The sequence below is a fragment of the Parasteatoda tepidariorum genome, chromosome 7 (assembly GCF_982258835.1).
Source record: "Parasteatoda tepidariorum strain Cologne lab strain chromosome 7, Ptep-v5.0, whole genome shotgun sequence".
Taxonomy (NCBI): domain Eukaryota; kingdom Metazoa; phylum Arthropoda; class Arachnida; order Araneae; family Theridiidae; genus Parasteatoda; species Parasteatoda tepidariorum.
This window is the reverse complement of record NC_141761.1, coordinates 73,997,774-74,023,892: the sequence shown is the minus strand read 5'-3', so window position 1 is coordinate 74,023,892 and position 26,119 is coordinate 73,997,774. Positions and strand designations below refer to the sequence as shown.

Here is a 26,119-nt window from a genome sequence, read left to right as displayed (position 1 = left end):
ATTTAACTTTGTAAATTCTATTTATGAGTCTATTTGCAAGTAACATTTGAAACACTTTCCTAGTTTGTACAAATAACCTCAGTTACCATATCAAACCTCTCCATAGCGAGTACAAATACATTTCACCCCGATTCGTCCCTTTTTGCAGTTGTGGTTTTTATTGTTCTGTTTTTCATCTTTTTTCTCTTTCGACCACTAGTTTTGTCGGCTGATAGTTTTGTTTCACTTCTTTTTTTCCTCCCGTTTTTGTTGGTAACTATTCGTTTCATATTTCAAATCACTTTTCTTTTTTCTAATCACATGTGGCAAGTCTGAAAAATGGACACCTGTTTTTGAGCGTTTAAAGCATTCCCAGTCTTATTTCCTATTTATATATATTTGAAGAGAAAGAAGTTTTTAATTAGGTAAAACCTCGTAATAAATTTTTAATAAGAAATATAATTTAGTCAATTACTGCTAACTTTTTTTTTAACTACTAACATTCTGTCTAAAAAATTTTTAATTCGAAAAACAATTTATGATAACATACAACTGAAACAAATAATAAACTTTTGATGCACTTTTACATTACTTTCTAGTTGCAAAAATTTCTGATTTTCATCCGTATTCTGCAATATCCCAAAAATATTGAAATATTATTTAAAATATTACTAAAACTTTTCTCTAAAAAATATGTTTGCTTGTTTTTTTAAATTTTGCGACATTAAACATAAAAAAATGCAATTTAAACACAATTAAGGTATAATCTATAAAAAAGAATACTAAAATGCTTACTTTTTTTAAAAAAATCCACGAAAACATTTGCATGTTTATGATATTTTAAATGAAATATGTCACAAGTTCGGCATGTTCTGATTTCTCTGTTATTTACTAATCTCACTATTTTTCGCACACTCGGATTTATAATAGAGAATAAATATAAATAATTTTTCAACTATTATCAATTGTAGATTATACTGATATACTAATAACTGATATCAACTGATATACTATTAATTAATAATGATAACATTGATATCATGATTTTGATTGTTCATACTGGTAGATTTTTTATTGACTTATTTTAATCATTTACGTTGATTATATAATATTGATTGATTAACTTACTTAATGCTTAATTATTTTATCTAATGTTATTGTAATGAACTGAAAAAATTCTAAATTAAAGATAAATGTATTTTTTTTTTATGAAATACCAAAAAAAAAAAAATTCTTAGAAATTGACTAAAAAACTTGTGAAAAAGGATTGAAACAAAGACAAAATAAAACGTTTAAAAAAGAAGCAAAAAATGAAAAAAAAATGCTTTTAAATAAATCCAGCAACCTAAGAAGAAGCAAAACGTAATAGTTAAATGTCAAAGCCTTGTTGCTTTAATTGGTACTTCATCGAAAAAATGCAAACTTGCAAGAAGATATTAATGCTAATTCTCTAAACGAAGGCGTAATCCATAGAGAGAATTTTTGCCGAAGAATTGTTTGCTTTTAATTATAAATTTTAACATCTTTTTTAGAGAAAGAACAAAAAATAAAGTGTTTGCTAAACTTTTTTTCGAAACACTCACGCGTTTACACATGATAATAAGCTTTTGAAGTCAAACAAAAACTATACTTTTACGCAATACTATTAATTAGCTTCCTGACAAGTTAGCTATATTGTAAAACAGTGATTTTTAGCATTAAAAATCTCCATTTAGTTAGATATGATAGTATCGAGATTTAAAAACTAAAGGAAAGAGCGACAAACGATCGGTTATTATTTCTCTAACTATAAATGCAGTTTAAAGTTAATATAGCTTCAAGAAATATATTTTAATACATAATGCAATATTCGGCGTGATTTTTTCCTTCTATAATTTAAATTTTTTCTTAAAACTTGAGACATATTTCGTCAAAAAAAAAAAAACAGAATCTAACAATAGAAAGGTGAAGAAATATAAATAAGTTTAAAGTCAGTTTCAAATAGTATTATTCTAAGAATTTTACTAACTGTTTTTTTAATCTTTTTATTATATTTGATAGTAAATATTTTCTATAAAGTATGGAATGTGTTTATAACTCCATCCTAAGACGCAGACGGACTTTAGAATCTTTCCCAAAAATTAATACTATGTAATGTGGTGCCTGGGTCGATTTATCCTAAAGGGAGATTCGATAGAAGATTCGATCCCCCCCCCCCCGCGTTACCTTTCAAATCTCCACATACACTTGTCCCGCATTGGACTGATCGTAAAGACATGTTTCCCAGTAGAACACCAAAGTCAAGCATCACTGTCTACGGTCAGTAAGCGGGTGGGAGACCACTTGGATCAGCCTGCGTAGGGACCGAGGGAGTGCGGTGTTGGTCCTCGTTAAGCTGTTCTACCGTAAAGTGCTTGACTTCGCACGCAGGCCTTCGGGTTACCAAAGCAGGGAAGCTATCCCCTCCGCAGAGGATCAAAATTGCGATGGCATGTCTTCGGATCATCTTCAGGGATGTTTCCCAGATCGTTGCCAATACCCCATAGCGCAGCTCTAGTGCGACGTAAATAAAGTACCTACCTACCGTATACACTTTCAAGTAATTCCTAATATTAATGTTTATTTTTCTTCCCTTTTTTAAAAAACAAAACAGAGCCATTTATTATTTTTTAAGTTACGGTTTTTCTTACTAATTAGTTCGAGTGTTTCTGAAACTAATGTATTTTAAAGTGAAATATAATTTCCCGGGTTGCACCCTTCCAGCATTTTCTGCTCTGATGTTTTTTTTTAAAGTAGAGGTTATATAACTAATACTGAATTAAATAATACTGTCTAGAGTTTCTTATTTTGATAGTATTTAATTTTAAAGGTAATTGCCAGGGTACGATTTCTCAGAATTCCTTGCACTAATGATTTATGTTTTGTAATTTTATAAATTTTTTAAATAAAGAAAGATATTTTTCTTTGGTCGTTAAGTCAATGATATTTTAAGGTAGAAGAAAAACTAATGCGGTATTTTTTTCACTGTAGTGAACACCCGCAAAAACTAATGTATTACAATCTTCAAGTTGCCCGATCCAGGAAAGGGTGGAATTCAATGAGATCCACTTTAGCTTCAGTATAAATCATCTCTGGAATCTATTGGCCAATAGCTAAATTGAAGGCCCCTTGAACAGCCAAAGGAGATAAAATAAAAATTATAAATATTAAAATCTTAAATATTTAGTTGATTTTTACTAAATAGGCACCATTTTGACCATATCATTTAAAAAAACCTTCTAAGCAAAAATGTCCCTTTGTTGTTATAAAAATAAATCATAAACATGCATACTGAATGAAAAATATCAGTCAAGCTATGACACCGAATCAAATAATGAAGTAAGCAGATCTTATTTACACGAGGTCTTTTTGTATGTGTTACATTTTATTCACAAAACTTTTTTTTTAATTTCCAAAGGCAGAAATTGACAAACTCTTAACAAGAAGAATAAACATAGATAAGAGAAAAAAAGTCGATGACTTATTAGCAGATGCCTAGCACTCCAATATCTGCTCACTTCGGAGTCTCCGCGTACAGCCGAACATCCCATCAAGTGCTTCCTATGCATTACTTCGAATTTCCTACAGGGTGAGCGAGTCGGACTCGTAAAAATACCAATGCGGTGGAGGTCGTGCGCAAGAAAGTCATGACCCACCACAAGTCTAAATTCTGCCACAGCCTTTTCACCGGGTCTGTCTGAAATTCCCCGGTTTAAAAAGTTCCCCCAACTTTTCAGGGATATACGGGAAGAAAGGGACACTTTCCAATTTTTCCACATTGAATTTTTGATGTAGATTTTCGTAGAATGAAAGGATCTATTGGAATTTGGCTGTAGGATTATTTTTGTGCCTTGTTTTGCCAACATATCAGCTTGTTCGTTACTATAGATATCGCAATGTCCTGGGATCCATTGTAGAATAACTTGACCATCGATCTTCAGTTTCTCCAAGAGGGCCCGACAGTCTTGTATATTCTTTGATATGGGCATTTCCTTAGATGCAATAGCCTGTATGGCAGCTTTGGAGTAAAAAGAAATAACAACCTTTTTGTAGAGGTGTCTTGGAATGAGCTGCGTCAGTTATTCACAACATAATTATATTCATTCTAATTTCACATTTTTCCGTAAGAGGTCTCATTGTTTTTCTAAATTATTCATTGCTGCTTTGTCATTTTTATATTTGTTCATACATTACGCATGGAAGTTTTCTTTCCTGTTAAATGTAATTTTTCATGGATTGCGAATATTTTCATGCCGCTGATTTCTAAGCTGCAATCGGTTTATCTCTCCCATCTATATTTTTTAAATGACATTCCAATCTACTTTTCTTATCGAAATGTACAAGTTTAAATACATTATACGCAGCATGGGATCACGTAAATGCAGCTACAAATTTCTAGAAGAATTTGAGCACATTATCAGGATTAAAATTGCATAGAAGCTCATGCCAAGAGGTGTTGTAATTCACCACTTGGTGCGCTTCCTTATATTGAACTAATTCTTCATTTACTTCTGAAAACTTTATAATAAGAAAACACCCCTAGACGCGTACAATGGTGGTGGGCATGTGTTCCTGTGCAGCTTTAATCCTGATGTGCCCTAACTTTTCTAAACTGCTGTAACAAAATTTTCGTTATCCCCTGTTATATTGTTATATAAAAAAATTTCTTGATTTAAGAACAAAACTAGTTTCAAATTTGAAATCCTCACACCCGGATTAAATGAGATCTAGTTTTTGTATAAATGCAAGAAAAAACTTTCCCCCTGTGTTATTTTTGAATTTTTACAGCAAAAATAAAAGTGAAAATAAAAATTTTATAAGTTGTTTTACGTACTAATAACTTAATATATTCATATCCTAATTCATTTAGGAGAATGTTAGGAGTTAGTTAGATAATCAATCGTATCAATTTTATTTGTTACATACTGTAACAAATTTAAAACTGAAATAGGATGCATTTAGCTATTGTATCAAACATTGGAAAAAATAAGATAATCATAAGCAAGTAAAGTCACAGCAAAAATTCTCTTGACTGAAATTGAACCAAGTAGCAGATCCTCTATCAATGCTTTTATTGTAAGAACTAAAACTGTAACTGTAAGAAATGTAACTTTAACAGATTATTACAAGTTTCTAATTCATGAATGGAGCATTATGCTTTAAAATATCTATAGTAACTAATTGTCCTAATGCTAATTTATGCTTTTCATTAGAATATTTTAAATCTTAAAAATATTCAGAACAGCTGTAACTGATATGCTCTTTTTCTAAATTGCAAGGAAAACACAATTCTACGTTCAATATTTTTCATTGCTTAAAATATGATCAAGTAACAGATCCTTTATCAATGCCTTCATTGTCTGAATTGTAAAGGAGACATACCAATAGCCAATAAATGCGCATAGCAATTTCATAATACATCAACAAAATGGTAATTTAAGCCTTTTCATCAAAACCATTCAAATAATAAAAAATATAAAATTTCTAACAACTTTAACAGATACGTTCCTCTTGTGAAATGTTTTAAAATAAACAATTTCTAATGAAAATCATAAAATAATAATGAAAAATTATTGATTGAAAGGGAGCGAGGCTAGCCTTTATCAATGCTTTAATTTTTTGAATTGTAATAAACTCTTATCAAATATATACACAAATTATAAAAACATGAAACAAGATGAAATAAAACGTGAAATAATTCTTTGGCAAAATGAAAATTTAAGGTATTTCGTACAGTTTAAGGAAAATAAAATGTATGGAGCCAAAAAAATAAACATATTCAAAAAATGACTTTCACCTAATAAACTTTTTTAGACAAATTTTTGAAATAACTATATTCTAAACGTACAGATTCTAATATAAATTCACAATATCTATTATACTATGCATAATGGATTATTTCACAATTATCCAAATTCTCTATCTTTGGAAATCACGAAAAAAATATTTGCTTTTCTGTGAAATTATACGCATATAATCATAGTGGCGTGACGCAAATAAAGCTTAATTAAGTGCTCCAAAATGTGTTCTTATATAATTACCTAATGTCACAATGTCAGCATATATTTTTATTTTTTTATTAAATAAACATCAATTTTAAGGAGAGAAGGGATTGTCGAAAATTGCTAAAAAGTGATGTTTAACTTCTTGTAATCTAGAAACTTATTATATTTTTACATATTATATTTTTTAAATCTGTGAAAAAAATTAAGTAATTAATTATTTTACCACGCTTGCTTCGTTTTTAATTTTTGTCCAATTCATTGGCGAATTTACTTTTATCCCTTAATGATTTTTTATATTATTATTAATTACTTTCATTTTCATTTGAAATTAGCAATTAATCGAGCATTAATTCACATAATGCAAACAAAATGGGTAGACAGAAATAGAGGAACATTAATGCTCATGAAAAAAAGAGCCTGATAAAAATAGTGGAGCGTTAAACACGTACTAAAAACAAAGGAGTTTATTATATATAAAGGAAAATTAATTGACATAGGCAAAAAGTTTGATAAAAAATATAGGAATTTGATAAAAATAAACGAGCATTAATAAACATACAGAGAATAAAAGAGGTTGTTAGAAATAAGGAAACATGGATGCGCATTAAACAAAAGAGATTGATAAAAATGGTGGAACATTAGCAGACTTAATAAATACAAATGAGTTAAATACTTAAAAAGGAATGTTAATGCACATAAACAACGTCCGTGAGAAACGGAGTTCAAATCCATCAGGCCGAAGACTCCCCACGTAGTAATTGGTGACTGATGCAAGCTAAATCTGCCGGGTCACAAAGTCCTCCATGTTCCCATAACAAATTTTACTTCTGTTGGTATTGATCGATCGTTCTCTGGTTCAGGTCAAAATTACGATCTGTGGAAGAAGGAATGGATGTATGAATAGATCCCCCTATAAACGGGTGTGACGTATGGGTGTGGCAGAAATCAAATTCTTGGTCATAGATGGCGACACATGAAAACTAAAAGAATCTCGCTACTTTCCATAATGATCTATGAACGAAACCTATACACATAAGCAAAAGAGATTGATGAAAATAAGGGAGATTAATAGAAATGAAGGTAAACATAATCAAAATAAAGGAGGTTGATAAAAAAAAAACATTTATACAGATAAAACAAAGGAGGTTGATAAAAATAATAGAGCCTTAGTACACACAATTAGACCAGGGGAGTGTAATAAATCTAAAGGAACATTAACATATAAAAGAGATTTATAAAAATAATGGGGAATTAATACACACAATTAAAACAAATAAGATTGACAGAAATAAAGGAGCATTAGAAAACAAAGAAAACACATTAAACAACAAAAATTTGAGCTTCCTATATGTTACTCAAAGTAAACATAGAATTTAACTTTTTTTTTCTACATAGGTTGAGGCAGATAGCACAATAGAGAAGGTACAGAAAGTAAGTTTTCTGGGATTTGAAAATTGCTGATGTGAAAAAACAACATGCTGTTCAATTTAATATCATGTTGCAATCTGTTGTTCATGAACTAAGTAAATAGTTAAAAATAAAATATATAGGGTTTGTCAAAACTCCAATTATATTATTTACAAATAAAATGTCTCTCTGAGGCCTAAGATTAATTTTAAAAACTTAAATCAAAGATGAATCTTGTACTTGTTTGATTTATATAAAATTAGAAACGAATATATCTAGAAAAGAAAAGCAATTGAATAAAAGTAATTTAAAATAAATTCATAGTAATTTATCAACTACTTTACAAGTAAACATCAGATATAAAATTTTTAAGAATTTAAATCACAACTTGTCTCATTGTTAAGAGTTATTTTATATGTTTTACTAATGCATTATATAAAAAAGGACCTTATGATATCAGTATATGAACTTTTTAGTATTGTTACCATTGAAATTTTAAAATATTTGTCACGCTTTTAGAGCTAATGACGAACACTATGAATTTTTAGGAAAATGAATGTGTTAGTTAAAATTATTTTGTTATCCTCCGATTTAAAATCAAAGAATGATTATTCTTTTATAATATGTATTATACCTGCATAAAAAATAAATTAGTTTTAAGATTTTTTTATCATGATTGTAATGATTACAATACAATATATGCCTGAATTACTTTTTTCATTTATAATTAAAAATAAAACTAGTTTCTTGGGCCGAGATAGCCTGGTTGGTAGGACACTGGACTCATGTTCGTCAGAACGGGAGTTCAAATCCAGCCGCCAAAAACTCCCTGCAGAAAATGGTGACTGTTCGCGAAATCTGTCGGGTCACAAAGTCCTCCATGTTCCTATAACAAATTATACCTCTGGAGGCACTGAACTGGAGATTGATCATTCTCTGGTTCCGGTCAAAATCACGATCTGTGGAGGAGTGAATGGATGCATGAATGGGTGCGACCTAAAAACGGTTGTGGCAGAAGTCAATTTCTTGGCCATAGATGGCGCAAATGGAAAACAAGAGCAATCGCCCCCCCCCGTCTTAATGGCTGACGACAACAACAACAACAAACTAGTTTCAAGAAAACTCGAAAAATGAAACCAATCTTTCTTATAGTGGTATTTCTATGAAAAGGAATTTATTTTAATTATCGCTAAATGGGATAAATTTGCCCATTCTTTCAATAAATACTCTGGTAGTAAAGGTCAAAAGATTAAAACGTTGAATGAAATGTTTACAAATTTGAGCCAAAAGTGTTTCCAGTGAGAGATAGTTTATCAGTGTGAGAAAAATTAATTTTTAAACTGATGGTTGAAAAATGGATTTAAGAACCTTAATAATTTTGATCCGAAAAGATAGTAATAGTTTATAAATGTATGTACTTTCTAATTGTTTTACGTATAACAACCATTGGATAGATATGATTGTGCAATTTGTACTCTTTAATTTTTATGTAATTTTTTTCCCTGCAGTGTCACAAAGTTTCAAAGTCAAAAAGATTAGTATGGGGTACAGAGTCGAGCAGTTAGGGAGAAGATTTTAGTGATGATTTAATCATTTCTGATAAAATATGAATTTGTGAGCAGGTTTCTTCGTTATTGTGAAAGGTTGTAAGAAATGAAACCTTTGAGACATTTCCTGGTAAAAATTTTAAACAATCAAAAAGATTAAAATTTGGAATTAAGAGTGTGTACAGTAGAGAGTCTGTACAAAATTAAGAGTGGAATTAGAGAGTGTACAAAAAGAGAGTATGCAGTATTCACTTTCCCTGCGCTGTGCGTGAATCATGCACATGTTTTCACAGTGTAGTTCTTAAAGTTACATCAAACATCTGATTAACTTTGTCTTCCAAGTATTTTGACTTTCACTGAAAGACCGGCACTCTGAGTGTCGGCTCTTAAAACCATATTTTATGAAATATTTACCCCGACCTGCCCCAATTTAGGGCATACGGGTAAATGTTTATTAAAATCAAGAAAAACAGAAAAGTACATAAAATACAAAAAGTAACATTACAGAGTAACATTATGTAAACATTACAGAGTCTGATGGCAACAGCAGTAAAATAATTAAAATGCTCCGAGAGTCCCGCCTTATAGTGCCGAAGCCGACGGGGCTTCCCTTATAGTGAGCCAAAGACACAAATGAAAAATTTTACAACACATCGCAGGAAAGTACAGTATGACATACAATGCATCATGTGCAGGCAGTACATAGGATTAAAACGAGTAATATGAAAGTAATATAAAACCATATTTTATGCCTTCACAGCGTAGTTCTTAAAGTTACATCAAACATCTGATTAACTTTGTCTTCCAAGTATTTTGACTTTCACTGAAAGACCGGCACCCTGAGTGTCGGTTCTTAAAACCATAATTTATGCTTTCACAACGTAGTTCTTAAAGTTACATCAAACATCTGATTAACTTTGTCTTCCAAGTATTTTGACTTTCACTGAAAGACCGGCACCCTGAGTGTCGGTTCTAAAAACCATAATTTATGCTTTCACAACGTAGTTCTTAAAGTTACATCAAACATCTGATTAACTTTGTCTTCCAAGTATTTTGACTTTCACTGAAAGACCGGCACCCTGAGTGTCGGTTCTTAAAACCATAATTTATGCTTTCACAACGTAGTTCTTAAAGTTACATCAAACATCTGATTAACTTTGTCTTCCAAGTATTTTGACTTTCACTGAAAGACCGGCACCCTGAGTGTCGGTTCTTAAAACCATAATTTATGCTTTCACAACGTAGTTCTTAAAGTTACATCAAACATCTGATTAACTTTGTCTTCCAAGTATTTTGACTTTCACTGAAAGACCGGCACCCTGAGTGTCGGTTCTTAAAACCATAATTTATGCTTTCACAACGTAGTTCTTAAAGTTACATCAAACATCTGATTAACTTTGTCTTCCAAGTATTTTGACTTTCACTGAAAGACCGGCACCCTGAGTGTCGGTTCTTAAAACCATAATTTATGCTTTCACAACGTAGTTCTTAAAGTTACATCAAACATCTGATTAACTTTGTCTTCCAAGTATTTTGACTTTCACTGAAAGACCGGCACCCTGAGTGTCGGTTCTTAAAACCATAATTTATGCTTTCACAACGTAGTTCTTAAAGTTACATCAAACATCTGATTAACTTTGTCTTCCAAGTATTTTGACTTTCACTGAAAGACCGGCACCCTGAGTGTCGGTTCTTAAAACCATAATTTATGCTTTCACAACGTAGTTCTTAAAGTTACATCAAACATCTGATTAACTTTGTCTTCCAAGTATTTTGACTTTCACTGAAAGACCGGCACCCTGAGTGTCGGTTCTTAAAACCATAATTTATGTTTCCTCAGCGTAGTTCTTAAAGTTACATCAAACATCTGATTAACTTTATCTTCCAAGTATTTTGACTTTCACTGAAAGACCGGCACCCTGAGTGTCGGTTCTTAAAACCATAATTTATGCTTTCACAGCTTAGTTCTTAAAGTTACATCAAACATATGATTAACTTTGTCTTCCAAGTATTTTGACTTTCACTGAAAGACCGGCACCCTGAGTGTCGGTTCTTAAAACCATAATTTATGCTTTCACAACGTAGTTCTTAAAGTTACATCAAACATCTGATTAACTTTGTCTTCCAAGTATTTTGACTTTCACTGAAAGACCGGCACCCTGAGTGTCGGCTCTTAAAACCATAATTTATGTTTTCACAGCGTAGTTCTTAAAGTTACGTCAAGCATATAATTTTTCTTTGTCTACCAATTGTTTGGACTTATACTGAGAGATCGGCACCCTGAGCGTCGGTCTTTAAAACCATAATTTGTTTTTTCACAGCGTAGTTTTCAAAGTTACCCGAAACATATGAATAACTTTGTCTACCTAGTGCTTTGACTTTTTCTGAAAGAGAAAGCAGTAAAATATAATTAAACAAAATATAATTAAACAAAATGTATTTTAACAAAACATAATGCATATAAATTTAATTTATTCTGTAAATTAAAACCGAGTCTGGAAATTACGTTTCGTTTTACAACGACACAGTATAGCACGAATATTTTTAATGGAAGCCTAAAATTAGGCAAATTAAGCCTAGTTGACAGAACTCTTTGCAAAATACATGAATATATTCAAAATACTTTCAAACACATTCCGAACATAGAGTTATACATTATTTTAATGTATATCTAGAGCCTAAATATTTATATTTTTCGTTCAAAAACGAAAATACACTGTAAAAAAAATCTCAGGATCAAATTGCGGTAAAATGTACTAGCACTCAGGGTGCCGGCACTTTCTACCGTAAAATCAATTTTTACCGGAACATGTCACAAAACGAAAAATCTGATATATCGTAATTTTTATAGTAATAATTATCACGTATAAATAACGATATAATATTTTAAGGTAAAAATGGATATTGCGGAAAAACGGATTTCACGGTAAAATGAACTTTATAGAATATGTACCCGAAAAGCCGGTTTTTTATACCGTAATTTGATTTGAATTTTTTACTGCGTATATGACTTTTGATGCAAAATCATCTCCTTTTTTAATATACAGTGCAAGCCTACATTTTTCTTTCAACTTACATTTATGCTAGTTGGGAAAATATCCCTTGAAGACACATTTTTCGATTTCTGACAGCCCCAACTTTAGAATTAAAAGAACGCTGACTTTTCATGGAATTCTATTTCAAGTAATATCGAGATTACATTTCTGAATGCATTTATATGGTAGCATTTTTACCACAACATTCTTACTGCAGGGCATTAAGTTAAAAGCAATATCAAAGTTTCTGAGTTCAGTATTCGGATATACTATTTCTATTTCAGTATTCATAACTAAATAAAATAAAATTGAATATTTTTTCCTGACCTTCGTAAATGTAACTTTTAAAATATTTTATTAATATCTTTACAATAAAAAAATATCTCATCAGTAAATTTCAAAGCTAAATTTCTCAACTAGAGCCAATTTAATTAAAAACTAGGATAAGTTGGATAGTTGTCATTTTTTATTGTGGAGATTTAACGATATGTTCTTTACACGGAAGAAAAGTTCTGGTAAAATTACCGTGCTGTATGGTAAAGCCATTTCTGTTAAAAAAAAGCATAAATATAGCAAATGGAACCATTAATACTATATTTAAATCATATGTTTGGTAATTTTTCTATTCATATGGTAACGGTTTACTGGAATTTCAAATTTTAAAATTATGGTTCCTATTATCATTTATTTTGTAAAAAGTCAAAACTGAAAAATAAGTTTTACATAATCAATGGTATTTATGCCGTGCTGTAAGGTATCGTGATAAATTTACCACATTTACTAAATTTTATTACATATCAGAAAACCAACTTTTAGTGTTAATTTTGCCAAAATCTTAACCAAAACACATTGGTAGAAACTAACGAGCCTTTTATAGTTCCCATGGAACCAAAAACATGGTAACTTTTACCATATTCTGGTAGTATCAACCATACTTTTTTCACAGTGTAGGTAAAGCTATTATATGCAACTGTTTTTATTATTTCTGCTGTCCTTTAGTTTTAAAACAACACATTGATTTACTTATGGCAATAACTTTTGCACCATTTGCGTCCTCTTCTAGCTACTCAAATTATCGTTTCTAGTTTTCTGTTTTTAACGCTTTGTATATTTTTTTTAGTTTTCAGTTCTCTGCTGTCAACCCACGAAACAGAATTTTCATCAATTTGGTGGCTACGTGTCCGTTGGTGTTTTATATAATAAGAAAGATATTTTGTGCAATTTCCTTATCAAAGGGAGAAATACAAGTCTGCTTTATATATCTTATCTATACTTTTTGGTTCTGTTATACGTTGTTCTATTAATGTACGTTGTTCTATATGTTAACATTGCAGCAAAAATTACTCTCTGTTTTCTGAATAAGAATATTCTAGTTTTAAGTTCCTTCTTTGAAATTTGCAAAATTGCGAAAAAAAATTTTTTAATAATTTGATGATCAGATATGAAAGAAAAATATAGCTGAATGAATAGTGAAAAAAACTTCAGTTGCAATATTTCTTTTAAAGCATAGTTCAATTCAAAAAATTCAGATTTTCTTTTCCTAAACATCCAAAAAGAAATATCGAAGAATTAATATTAAATTCAACTTAATTTAAACTTAATAATTTGAAACGTAAGTACGCTAGGAACTTTTAACATAGGAACTTTTAGCTTGTTCATTCTTATGGGACATTTCATGTGAGACACTAAATTAATACTTTGTAATTGGTAAAAGATTTTCTCTTTTGTGCTGGAATTCTAGGTTTCCAGTATGTTTACTAAGCTTTTCCAAACTTACTAAACTAACCCCATTCTAGTTTAATTAAATTTTAAACAAATTTCTTGAATTGAGTTAGAAGCTTATAAGTGCAAAGTTTCGGGTGCAAATAATACGTAAATTTTAATTGAAACTATTAGCTTTAAAGATGGTTGCTTTAATTTGAATGAAATTCATGGTGTTTACAAATATTTGCACATTTACAATCAGAGCAAATATGCATTAAATCGCCAAAAATGTAACACAAATTTAATTAAGAATTTTTTTTCGTATTTGTTCAGTCTGCTTTACACAAAAATATACTTTCATTTTTAGGTTATAGAAGTTTAGCACAAGCTTTTTTGAATGTTATTTTAATTAAAATGAAGATAAACGAATTTTTTTATCCATATAGCACCGTCCCTTGAATGCTGATAAAAAAGTTAAACATATAAAAAATGAACAGTTAAAAAAAATTGAAAATTGAATTCAATTGTGTTAATCAACATAGCAAATTAAACTTAATCAACTATGAAAAATTATACACAAAACTGAAAGACACATACCAACATAATTAAAAGAACTAAAAAAAATTTTTTCTTCATATTTTTTTTCTTTTTACGAAGATTTAAACTTTTTTAATGAAGCAAAACACAATTTTAAAAGTTAAGCTCATGTAAATAAAATTTAAATACACCTGAAATCAGACGGTACTGAAACTGATATTATCACTTAAAACTTAAAGGAACATTTTAGCTAAGTCATGATATTCAAAATTCTGTTCAATCAAGCAATTTTACAGGAGAATAAAGATGGATCGTAATTGATGATAATTTTTTAATCCCAATGCACACAGTATTCATACAATAAGTAATTAAGTATAATTTATTGTAATGAATATTATTTTTTATAAAAGTCACGTGTCGCAATTCTCAATCTGATAATTATATTTAGTGTAAATAGTAACTAAATGAAAACTGACATAGTTAGTAATACCATTTCAAAATAACTACTATTAATGCAATTAAATATGAATGGCACAAAATTTTTGTTTTTAATTTAATAATATTTCAAGCCCGTAAAGATTCACCGGTGCATTAAATTTTAGTCCTTTACTTTTTTAAAAAAATATGTTTCACAACTTGTAAAAGAATGTAAAACATATTTTTTGTTTACTAAAAGGATGAGGGATACTAAGAGACTGTTTTGATAAGATCAGAACCCTAGAGGCACAAATCTTAGAAAGAAAATTATGAATAATGCGAAAGAAGGAAGAAAAAGAGGAGAAAGAACTTTTACATTTTACAGTTCGAGAAACATATATGCGCATTAATTAAATATGAAAATTCATTCAAAAATTTTTATTTATCAAATTGGAAGGATTGATTGAAAGAATCGAAGCAATAAAATATTTAAAAAGTTTATACGAAATTGAAAAGTATCAAAACGTGATTGAAGGTTTTAGACTTATCTGTGCTGAATGCTGCATAACTTATACACTCTATAACAAAAAAATCAACGAACCAAGAAACAATCATCCGATTGCTTTGAAATTTCGTATGCATGAATGTTTTGAACAGATATGCAAATGGGGGGGGGATATGCTGGGGACGTACAGTCTTTAGAGATGAATCCCGCTTCCAAATGTGTCCTGACGATCATCGAAGACGTGTTTGGGGACTCACAGGGCAGAGGGGGGATCCTACCTTGACTATTGCACGCCACACCGGCCCTCAACAAGGCATTGTTGTCTGGGGTGCCATTTTCTTTGACAGCCGGACCCCATTGGTCGTCATTAGAGATACACTTACTGCACAGCGGTACGTTGACGACATCCTAAGACCTGTTTTGCTACCGTTCCTTTTGCAGCGCCCTGGGCTGGTTTTTCAGCAGGCAATGCCAGACCACATGCGGCACGTGTTGCTATGAACTGTCTACAAGCTTGTCAAAATCTTCCTTGGCCTGCCAGATCACCAGATCTCTCTCCCATCGAGCATGTCTGGGATATGATGGGAAGGCGATTGCATCTGGCACGGAATGTTGATGACCTCGTTCGACAATTGGATCGAAATTGGCAGGAAATACCGCAAGAGATCATCCGGGAGCTTTATCGGTCTATGCCAAGCTGTGTGGCAGCTTGTGTCTGGGCTAGAGGCGAGTCAACACCTTATTGAACTTGTTACTGTCACTCTGCAAAAAATTATTCAATTGTTCTGAAATTTTAATCATTTAATATTCCGTACATTGTCTTCCTATCCACCAATTTTCGTTTCAATCGGACAACTCCTTCTTGGTGCGTCGATTTTTTTTGTTATAGAGTGTATTAAACGGTGTTGAGTTTACAAGAAGTCAAACTTTCTGAAAATTAATTTAACACTTTGATTTGCCGAGAGTATTTTTTTAAGAAATTCGAAAAAGCTCCTAGCTTGATATCAAAATTAGGAAGTTAGTTGGCAATGTAATACGAAACTGTATTCAGTTTCTTAAAAGAAACTTTTTCCATATTTTCGCGTCTTCATCACTATTTTCTTAAGTGAGCTTAGTTTTATTTCTTTTTACCTGCTTTGTATACATTTTTTGAAATTTATCTACTAATTGTTATTTAATATTAGTGTGATGCCACAATATGCATTACGTATTTCCTAGCTTTTAAAATGTCTTTAACTTCTTAAAATTATTTTTTAATCATTCTATCGAATTTTAATTAAATTAAACCAATAATTTTATTTTTTCAAATAGGAATATTCTTTTCTTAACAATCAATTTAACGGCTAAATTTTTATTTCAATACTATTGTAAGACTCATTAATTCACTTTCGAGACTAAATCGAAAACAAAAATCTATTTATATCTCTTTATTCTTTATTTCTTGTCACAAAAATATTTCAGTTACATGGCTACACTAATTCCGGCAGTCTTTTTGGCGATTCGTTTTCGCCAAATTATTTTCAAATTTAATATTAATTATGGGGGGTTAGCTTTACTTTTGGCTGTGTTAAATTTTTGCTTAAATAATGTGCTAGAATACGCTATTAAGGGTAAATGCAAATATTTCCCTTATTTCAAAGATATTTTTTGTTAGTAGATGTAGTTCAGATTGCGAAAATAAGAAGCAATCTTGCAAAAAGCTCTCTTCTCCTTCCTCTATCTCTTCACTTTGTTTTATGTTTCAGTTCAAGATTGCTTCAAAAATTCTTGATCGAAACATCAGTTAAATGCGAAAAAAGACAAAAAGTAAAAAAGAAAACAGCTTTCTCCAGGTGAGAAAAAAACGAACCATATACATGAATACACAAAATCTAAAATCATGTACAATATACTCACACTATATAAAAATTATTTGAAAATCATATTTTTGTTAAGAAAGCATATAATATAAAACGTAGTTCAGTTTTTATGAAAAAGAATGATATTTTTAACGAAAATGTATTAGATAACATTTCAAAAAAGTTAATATTATACACAAAGAACTTACTGGCGTATTGTTCGTGTCAGAAATGAAACTAATATTCAGAACAAAATGTTAATCATATTTCTTTATGCTTGTTTTTCAAAATAATAAATAAAAATGAGTAATTTTATCCTGAACTTTACCGTTTGCTATGAAGACGCGCACATTTTTTTGTGACGTTGCATACGTAATTTTGAATTAATATCCCAATTTGAATTGCTACACTGTAAAAAATTGTTTTACGTTTTACAAAATTGAGCAAAAATTTTCAAACATAATCGAATTTAAAAACCCATGTACTTTTTACTTAGTTCAGTGATGTGCTCAAAATTGGACTCAGAGATGACACATCATGACAAAATGACAAATGAGTATTTCAAAGTTCAAAATATCTTGCTTATAACGATCAAAAATACGAAAAAGAAATCTAATTCAATAAAAGTTTACTGCACTTTCTTCATTCCATATTTATTTCACGAATAAGGAATGTCTTTCAATTGGTAATCAACACTTTCCAATTTTGTCGTTTTTTTTTTTTTTTTTACATGTAAAGAAGGATTCAGAGAGCTGTTTCAATTTTGAACAATTCACTATACTCAATAATGATCACATTATTGGGTTTCAGTATTGTGGCACAATTTTGAGAAATTCTTTTTTATAGTGTAATTTGTTGAAATTTTCCTTTGTTTTTTTTCCCCCCTAAACTCTAATATCGAAAATATAAGTTTACAATAGTGCAAGTGATAAAAGTTTGACACTTCTATTTCTTTCCTTTATTGAGCTTATTTCAATTATTATATTTTGAATGATTGCAGTTTATTGAAAGAATTACAATTCTGCGCAGACTCAAGTTTGGTAAGTTTTTTCAAATAAACCTGTCTTGAAACCGTCCTTTGAAGTTCTATTTTTTGGTCATTGTGGTGTAAAATAGTACAAACACTTTACGATATAATAAAATTTTCTTTTTTAATGCAATTGATGCATTGTTTTTTAATAACCGTCATCGAACAGCCGATCCAATTTCGGGTATTCAACCAATAAACCGCATTTGCGTTACATGGAGAGGAAAACCACGAAATCCTCCCACGGTTAGCTTTAAGGCTAGAGGACTCTAATCCATGATTTTTCTACCTTAGAGGTTACTTTACGTTAGCTCTGTGGTCTGTGCGAGCTGAGTGTGGAATTCGCATTGACCATCCATCTCTAAGATTCGAACCCGGATCGCCTCATTGGAAGGCAAACGCTCTGTCCCCTGAGCTAGCAAGGCTCGATGAATTGTTATTGCCAACGAAAAAATATTCACTCTTTATCGAGCTGGTATTCGGCTTTTTTTGTATATCTACTCTAATATTTCATACTTCAAGTCAAAGTGATAGGCCTTTAATAATAAGTCTAAGTTTCATACAGAATGCAGGAATTTTACTCTAATAAATAATATCCTAGGTAAATGGAGATTTTAATTCTTATTAACAAAAATATGGAGAAATCTAAAGCTGAAAACTCAACTTAAATCTAAAACTGAACGGTTTTAAGCAATTAAAAATGATAATGACAGTTTTTAAGACTCTTGGGAGTATTTCCTTGAGCATAAATATAAAACAAGGAGCTATCTTTTCCCAAAATTTTACCACACTCTTTGTCTAATGAATTTTATCTCTTTTCTGAACTAATTAGTTTTTACTTCTCAATACTCCAGTTACTAAAAGTATTAAGTGGCGCTTTTGGGAACTGAATATCATGAGTTGTCAAAGCAATTTTCTCAGTTTGTAAGCCTACTATATATTCATCCGTTCGTAAGCCTTGAAAAATTAAAATTTTAAACAGCTTGTTCGTGAATCCTTATTCAGCAGATATCAAGCAGAAATAAATTAAATTTCTTTTGTTTTTAAATAAAATTACAATATTTTTTATTAATTTGAGAAATTGTCTAAATTTTTTGAAAGAAAAGTTAATAATAAAGATTTATTTAGCAAATGAGATATAATTAGCAAAAACGATATAGTTAGCAAAAACATCCAACTGATAAATACAATTTAATTTTGCGTTCTTCAGAGCTTTAAAGAAATTTTTAGGTCCCTACATGAATTTTGAATTGCATTTTCATTGTAAGAAAATGGATACTTATTTATCACGAAACTTTCTTCATTTTTGACGAAACCATTTCCTGGTATGTGCTCTGGAGCAAAAATGTTTATGAAAATGGAAAAATTTCTGTTGTCACTTCTTCGAAGAAACGGATTTCGTCGAAATTAAATCAATACTTCGTCATTCTATCTTCTTTTTAAAAAACACAACAACAACCTTATAGTGCCTAATCTACCAGCGTTTCTAATAATCACTTTATCGTGGACAAGATCTTCAAAGAAACGGATTTCGTCGAAATTAAATCAATACTTCGTCATTCTATCTTTTTTTTTTTAAAAAAAACAACAACCTTACAGTGCCTAATCTATTCACGTTTCTAATAATCACTTTATCGTGGATAAGATTGATAACTACATAGTGAACCGCAACAACACAGATAGAGCAGATAAATGAAATACACCCATTCTCGAAGCGGGATTCGAACCCGAGATATTCCTGATACGAGGCCAACTCCATGACCACCATACAGCCCGGTAGGCATGATTCTTCCCTTAACTTTTAATTGTCTAGTCTCTATTCTAATTTTTCATTCCATTTGCTAATCACCCACATTGCACTACGATAAGTTTCTGAGCTGAGGAAACATTTTTGTCAAACATTTGAGGGATCGCGTTTCTTCACAAATCACGAGATTTTGTGACGAAATAATTCTCTAAATTAACGAAATACAGCTCAATTTTTGCTGAATCGTCAAAAGTGAGATTTTTTTCATTGGAAATTAATGCGATGAAAAAAGCAATACTTAAAATATAAGCGTGAGTAATTAGTTTCAATAAATAGTTTTTAATAAATATCTTAAAGTTCTCCGGAAAAAAAATTTGAAAGGCAAAACTGATTCCTGAAAATTTGCAACAGTATACAAACAATTAAAAGGTAAAAAGAAGAAAAAAATTTGTTATTGTTTGAAAAAAGCTGTTTTTCCATTCTCACAATTTAATTTGTTCTAAAGAATCTCAAGATAATCTGCTTTCAAAGTTACTGAGGTTTTAATGCTTTATTAGGAAGATCTAGTAACTTGTTTTCTTTTTTTGTTTTTTTTTGTGTGGAAAAAGTCCAATAAAGTCGAAAACTTCTAAATAGAGATTAGAACTTTAAAACAAAGAATTGTACACAAAAAACTGATAATAAATTGCTTTACAAGATAATTAGTAATTAATGGTGTAACGGAATTAATAGCATGAACTTAATAGTATGAACTTAATAGCATACTTTTGAAATATAAAATTAATTTAAAGTTTCAAAAGCGAAATATTTGATGGAGTTATTTATTGTTTATGAAAAAGTGCGTTGCATGTAAAAAAACACACGAATAAGATATAGTTAAAAAAGATATTTAATAGCTTCATATTTCACCTTCCTTTAATTACGCAGTCCACATTTCTAGTTTTATTCATTAAAACAGTAAAATATTTATGCATCACAGTTTGATAACTGGATTTTAAATATTCGATTACTATTCTTACGAAATTAAATGTGCGAACAGCTTTTTTTTTATAAATGCTTTGGACATGTTTGTCCTAGCCACTAATATAGAGGATTACATGGTGAAAAAATTCTGGTCAAATTACCTTAATCCAGTGCTTTCCAAACTTTTTGTACCTGCGCCCCCCTCTTTGGAAAGAAATTTGTTGTGCCCCCCTTAATTTTTCTAACAATCCAATTTCATAAACATTCATCTGATATTGTAATTTATTTAATGGGCTACAAAATAATATACTATATTATGTATAAAAATACATAAAAAATAATTATCAATTTTAAGAAATAATAATATAATGTAATAAAAACAAATCTTACAAAAATACAAAAAATAGAATTCAACATTAATACAACATTATAAAAATTTAATGTGAAGGGTGAGCTTGTTTTTCAGCACACATTTTGTCAAACCGTGGTATCATTGAAGATATCGCGGTTCTCAGTTCCTTTTCAATCTTTAAGCAAGATCGATACTTTGTCTTTAAGACAGCTACTGCAGAAAACCCAGTTTCACATAAGTAAGATGTTACAAAGGGCAATAAAATTTCTAAAGCTTTATTTGTTAAAGTAGGAAACTCGTCCTTTACTTGTAACCAAAACGTGACAATATTATTTTCGTGTTGAAACATCTGCTTTAATGTGCTGTCACTAGATAAGTCAATTATCATTTCCTGCTCTGCTGTCGTAAGGCCAAAATCATCATATTTTTCAATCACAAACGGGTTCCTAATCCATTCATATTTGGACATGTCAAGATCTTTAAAGTAAAACGAGAATTGCTCCCTTAAACTGGTCAAGTGTTTATTAATAAGAACTTTACTTTCTTCTATTTCATCTGCAAGACAGGTAATTTTAAAAGTGGGAAACATGTCAAAGTTATTATTTTTCAAACTTATTATCCACAGTTCCAATTTTCTCATCAATGCAGTAACCTTGTCTTTTTGGACAAAAGCATGAATTTGAGGCCCTTGCATTGATTTATTTAAAGTACTGAGTCTTTGAAAAATATCCACTAAATACGCAAGTTTTACAAGGAATTTCGTGTCATAAAACAAGTTTGCTTCATCTCTATTATTATCAGTAAGGAATATGGCGATCTCTTCTTTTAGCTCAAACACCCTTTGAAGTACTTTGGAAGGAGAAAGCCAACGTGCCTCACAATAATATAGAAGTGATGTATATTCTGAACCCATGTCATTACACAATTTTGCGAAAAGCCTTCCTCTTAATGGGCTATTTTTGATAAAATTTACAACTCTTATAATAACTTGAAATACTGTTAGTAAATCTTCACCCATATCTCTTGAAACAAGTGATTGTCTATGAATCATGCAATGCGTCCAACTTGCCCGAGGAGCCACCTTTCGAACTAGTGCCTGTAGACCAGCGTTTTTTCCTGCCATAGATGGAGCTCCATCTGTGCATAGTCCAACACAGTTCTCCCACAGAATGTTATATTCATTGAAAAATTTATCAATCATATTAAAAACTTCACTTGCTGTAATATTGCCTTCAATAGGTTTACAGAATAACATGTCTTCTCTAACATCAGTTTCCACAACATATCTTACATATGTAATCAAGTGTGCATCCTTAAGAACATCTGTAGCCTCATCTACTTGCAACACGAGAGAAGATAGTTTTACTTTTTCTATTAATTGATCGCAAAGATCTTCAGATATATCGGATATTCGTCTTCCCACAGTATTATCTGCTCGTGGAATGATTTTAAGTTGATCAGCATATGATTCACCTAGCATCGTAGCTACCATGTCAATAGCTGCAGGTAGCACTAAAGTTTCTCCTATTACATGGGGTTTTTTGCATTTAGCAATTCTATAAGAAACCTTATAAGACGCAAGCAATGCTTTTTGTATAACAGACATGGTCTTTGAAAACATTTCTTTTTGTTTATTTAAATTCTCCAATTTTCTTTGGAAAAATTCTATTGTCTTGCCAACGTGATCTGCATGTACGTTTTCGAGATGCCGTTTTAATTTATTTGGTTTCATGCTGTCTGAGGCCAAAGTATTCAGACACAGCAAACACATTGGTCGTTCTTGGCCATTAATGACTATACATGTAAATCCAAATGATAAGTACATTGGATCATATTTTCTACATTTAGGTTTACTATTTTGCGAAGATGTTCCGCTATTTTCGCTACCTCTTCTTTTGCCGTCTGCTTCTGCTTCATTCAATTTTCTTTTCAACCCAGTTACGTATTTATCCATCTAAAAGGGTTATTATTTTAAATCAAATAAAAATACTTTATAACAGTTTTGAAATTTACTTCAATATTAATTTAGAAGTGTACCAAAGCGAGTTTGTAGACAATCTGTGTGGAAACGGTCGAGTTTAACCAACGTTTCTTAACGAAATGCCGCATGTCTGCTCTCGTCTGGGCGCACGCATCCAGGTGTAGTCGCGTTGTCCGAGTTTGAAAAACCCCGCAGTCGCGCGCAATTGATGATAGTTCCACACCAGATGTAATGAGCACTAACGTCGTCGAATTAACGACGGCCTTGGCTCATAAGCCTTGTCGGGGCCTGCTTCTGTTTACTGAAGTTTGGCGGGAGTAACCCCGAGAATACCCGGGATGATCCGAGTGCTTGTCTAGTGTTTCCTCGCGCTCGGTTCCAAACGGGAAAGCAAGATGTTTTCGTTCCAGCAAGAGTATGGATGGATTTTTTAGCATTTATACCCGAGAAATTCGCGGCGAGGATTGTGGATTACGTATAACCGTTTTTCTGATTAATTTTTTTGACACCTATTCGACTTTTTTGGTTTGTATTCGAAAATGATATTTTGGAATCAGTTGCGTGCCCCCCCTGCAACAGTCTCGCGCCCCCCTAGGGGGGCGCGCCCCACAGTTTGGAACACACTGCCTTAATCTATGGTTATGACTTTCTTCGAAGAAAGGAAACAAAAAACATAATTTTGGTGATGGAACAAAATATACTGCTCTGAAATCATTCATTTAGTAATTTTCCCCCTCATACTGTAACGGCTAACCATATGAGCAGATATAACGGCATCTGGTTTTTTATTATTAATTTTACAAAATCATTACCAAAGGGCATTGATTAAAATCACCAAGCTTTTTGATGTTCCCATAGAGCTACAAACACGGTAACTTTTTATCATATTTTGAAAGTTTTGACCAAACTTTTTTTCCGCTGTAAGAATACAATGTAAAAAAAAAAAACTTGCAAAATTACAGATAAAGATCGGTACTCAGGATGCCGGAATTTTTTACCTGAAAAATTTATTTTTTACTGTAAAATTTTTATATCATAATTTTTATAGTACTATTTACTGAATCGTTATGATCCAGTAAATATTACTGCAAAAATTAAGTAATTAAGAATTTTTGTGTCTTCAATTTTTACAGTAAAATGTACTTTTTAAACTAATTTTTCAGGAATTTTTTGTTGGTTATATGTGAACTGAAAAGAAAGTTAATATTGCAATATTTATTTTTTAAATATCAAAGATATTACGCTAAACCTCGTAAATCGAAGTTTGCTTTTATATAATGTTCGGTATTTTGCCTTATCTTTAATTATAGGAAAATATTTCGTTAAAAAGAGAATTGGTAGGATATTTTGTAATTTTGAAATATCCCTTTTGTTACAGTTCATTTTTACAAAGTTCTGAATTCAATAAGATATTTTTGTTTTAAGACTTGTAATATGCCGTCATGATAATATATGCACTTTCACGTTTTTGCAGTAAGATCAATGACTGTTAATATATCAAATCCTGAAACAAAAAAAATCTTGATCTTCTTCTTCCTTCTCTTCGATTTGATCTTAAGCTACTTAGGTACACTCGTGATAAGAAAAATAAAATCTATATTTTATGAGATTAAGATATGCGGTTCGTGTGCCAAAAAGTCTGACCAATGATTGCGTAAAAAGAAATAACAATAATATCGAAATGCAAACTGGTGTAGCTCATTTTTTTCGCGCTAATATAAGCTGGCAATTTGCTAATTTATGTTTAATAGGAAAGAAATTACTTGTTAAAGAGTGCTAAATGAAATAGTTATTCTGGATTTAATGGTTAATAAGACAATGCAGTACTTCTAGAAGGATGCGTGCACACACTGAAGAAAAAATTCTGGTAAAATTACCATACTGTATCGTTATGACATTTCGAGTAAAAAAAATATTTCTGGTAGTAACAGCAAAATATATGCTGATAATAATAACTATTCATTTAGTATTTTTTTCTGTTCATATGGTAACGGTTAAACGGAAATTCTAGTTTTCAGAATTATAGCTCTTATTACCAATTATTTAGTAAAAAATGCAAAACTAGAAACTGAATAAATGGTTTTTGTGCCCCTGTTCTAAGAACTCATGATAAAAATATTGAATTTTAACACATTTGCCAAATTTTATTTCATATTATACTACACTATATTTTATTATAAGTCTTACCAAAATCATTACCTAAAAAATTACCGAGCTTTTAGGTGTTCCCTTAAAGCCCGAAACAATTACAAAATTTAAAATTATAAGAAAAAGGGGAAAATTGGGACATTTTTATAACTTTATCAGCGATGTATTTTAGCCAACATTTAAAATTTCAGATTTACTTTTAAGTTGAAAATTAATTGGCATCTTCATTTAGATAAAGTAAATAAGACAATAATTTTACATGATTTGAATAATAACATTTTCATATTTTTTTCACACTACCCTTATAATCTGGAGCTAGTATTGACAATGTAAAAAAATTTTATTTTCTATATTGCTAAAAATAAAAAAGACACAAACAAAATTAAGTTAATTTTTACCCAAAAAGTACATTCTTAAATAAATATTTGAAACAATGCTTATTTTATTTAATGCTGGGCTACCCAAATAGTAATATATAATATTTCAAGTATGTAAAAATCTCATTTAAAGGCAATCTATTCCATTAAAAATCGTTTTTAATATTTGCTTTATAGAAAAATATTAAGTCGATTTATTTTATGAATATTTAGCAAATTAACTTTAAATGCTAACTGATAGAAAAGAATGGTCACATTAAAGGCCACATTTAACGTCAGTTATAATATACTTTTTCTCAATATAATTATTTGAACATATTAAACTGTGAATAAGATAGAAAGTTATTCTAACGACTGTAGACATTTTTACACTTTTTTTACGGAGAAAAAAAAATCTGGTAAAAGTACGGTACTGTATGATAGTAGCATTTCTGGTAGGACAAAGTCATTACTCTTCAAATAAAAGTCAAAATATGCATAATATGAGACATTCATTTAATTATTTCTTCATTATTAAGGTTACGGTTTACCG

At 30.5% G+C, this 26,119-nt stretch overlaps 1 protein-coding gene across 1 annotated transcript; it reads right to left on the bottom strand.

The window, feature by feature from the left end:
• Window positions 1-21,166: 21,166 nt before the first annotated feature.
• LOC147807251 (protein FAM200A-like) lies at window positions 21,167-22,687 on the bottom strand. Its single transcript, XM_087168844.1, has one exon. The coding sequence runs from the start codon at window positions 22,685-22,687 to the stop codon at window positions 21,167-21,169; it is 1,521 nt and encodes a 506-aa protein (XP_087024970.1).
• Window positions 22,688-26,119: the final 3,432 nt, after the last annotated feature.

Excerpts from the sequence above, each read along its gene's own strand:
- LOC147807251 (XM_087168844.1), bottom strand. The coding sequence starts at position 22,687 with ATGTCTGTTATACAAAAAGCATTGCTTGCGTCTTATAAGGTTTCTTAT.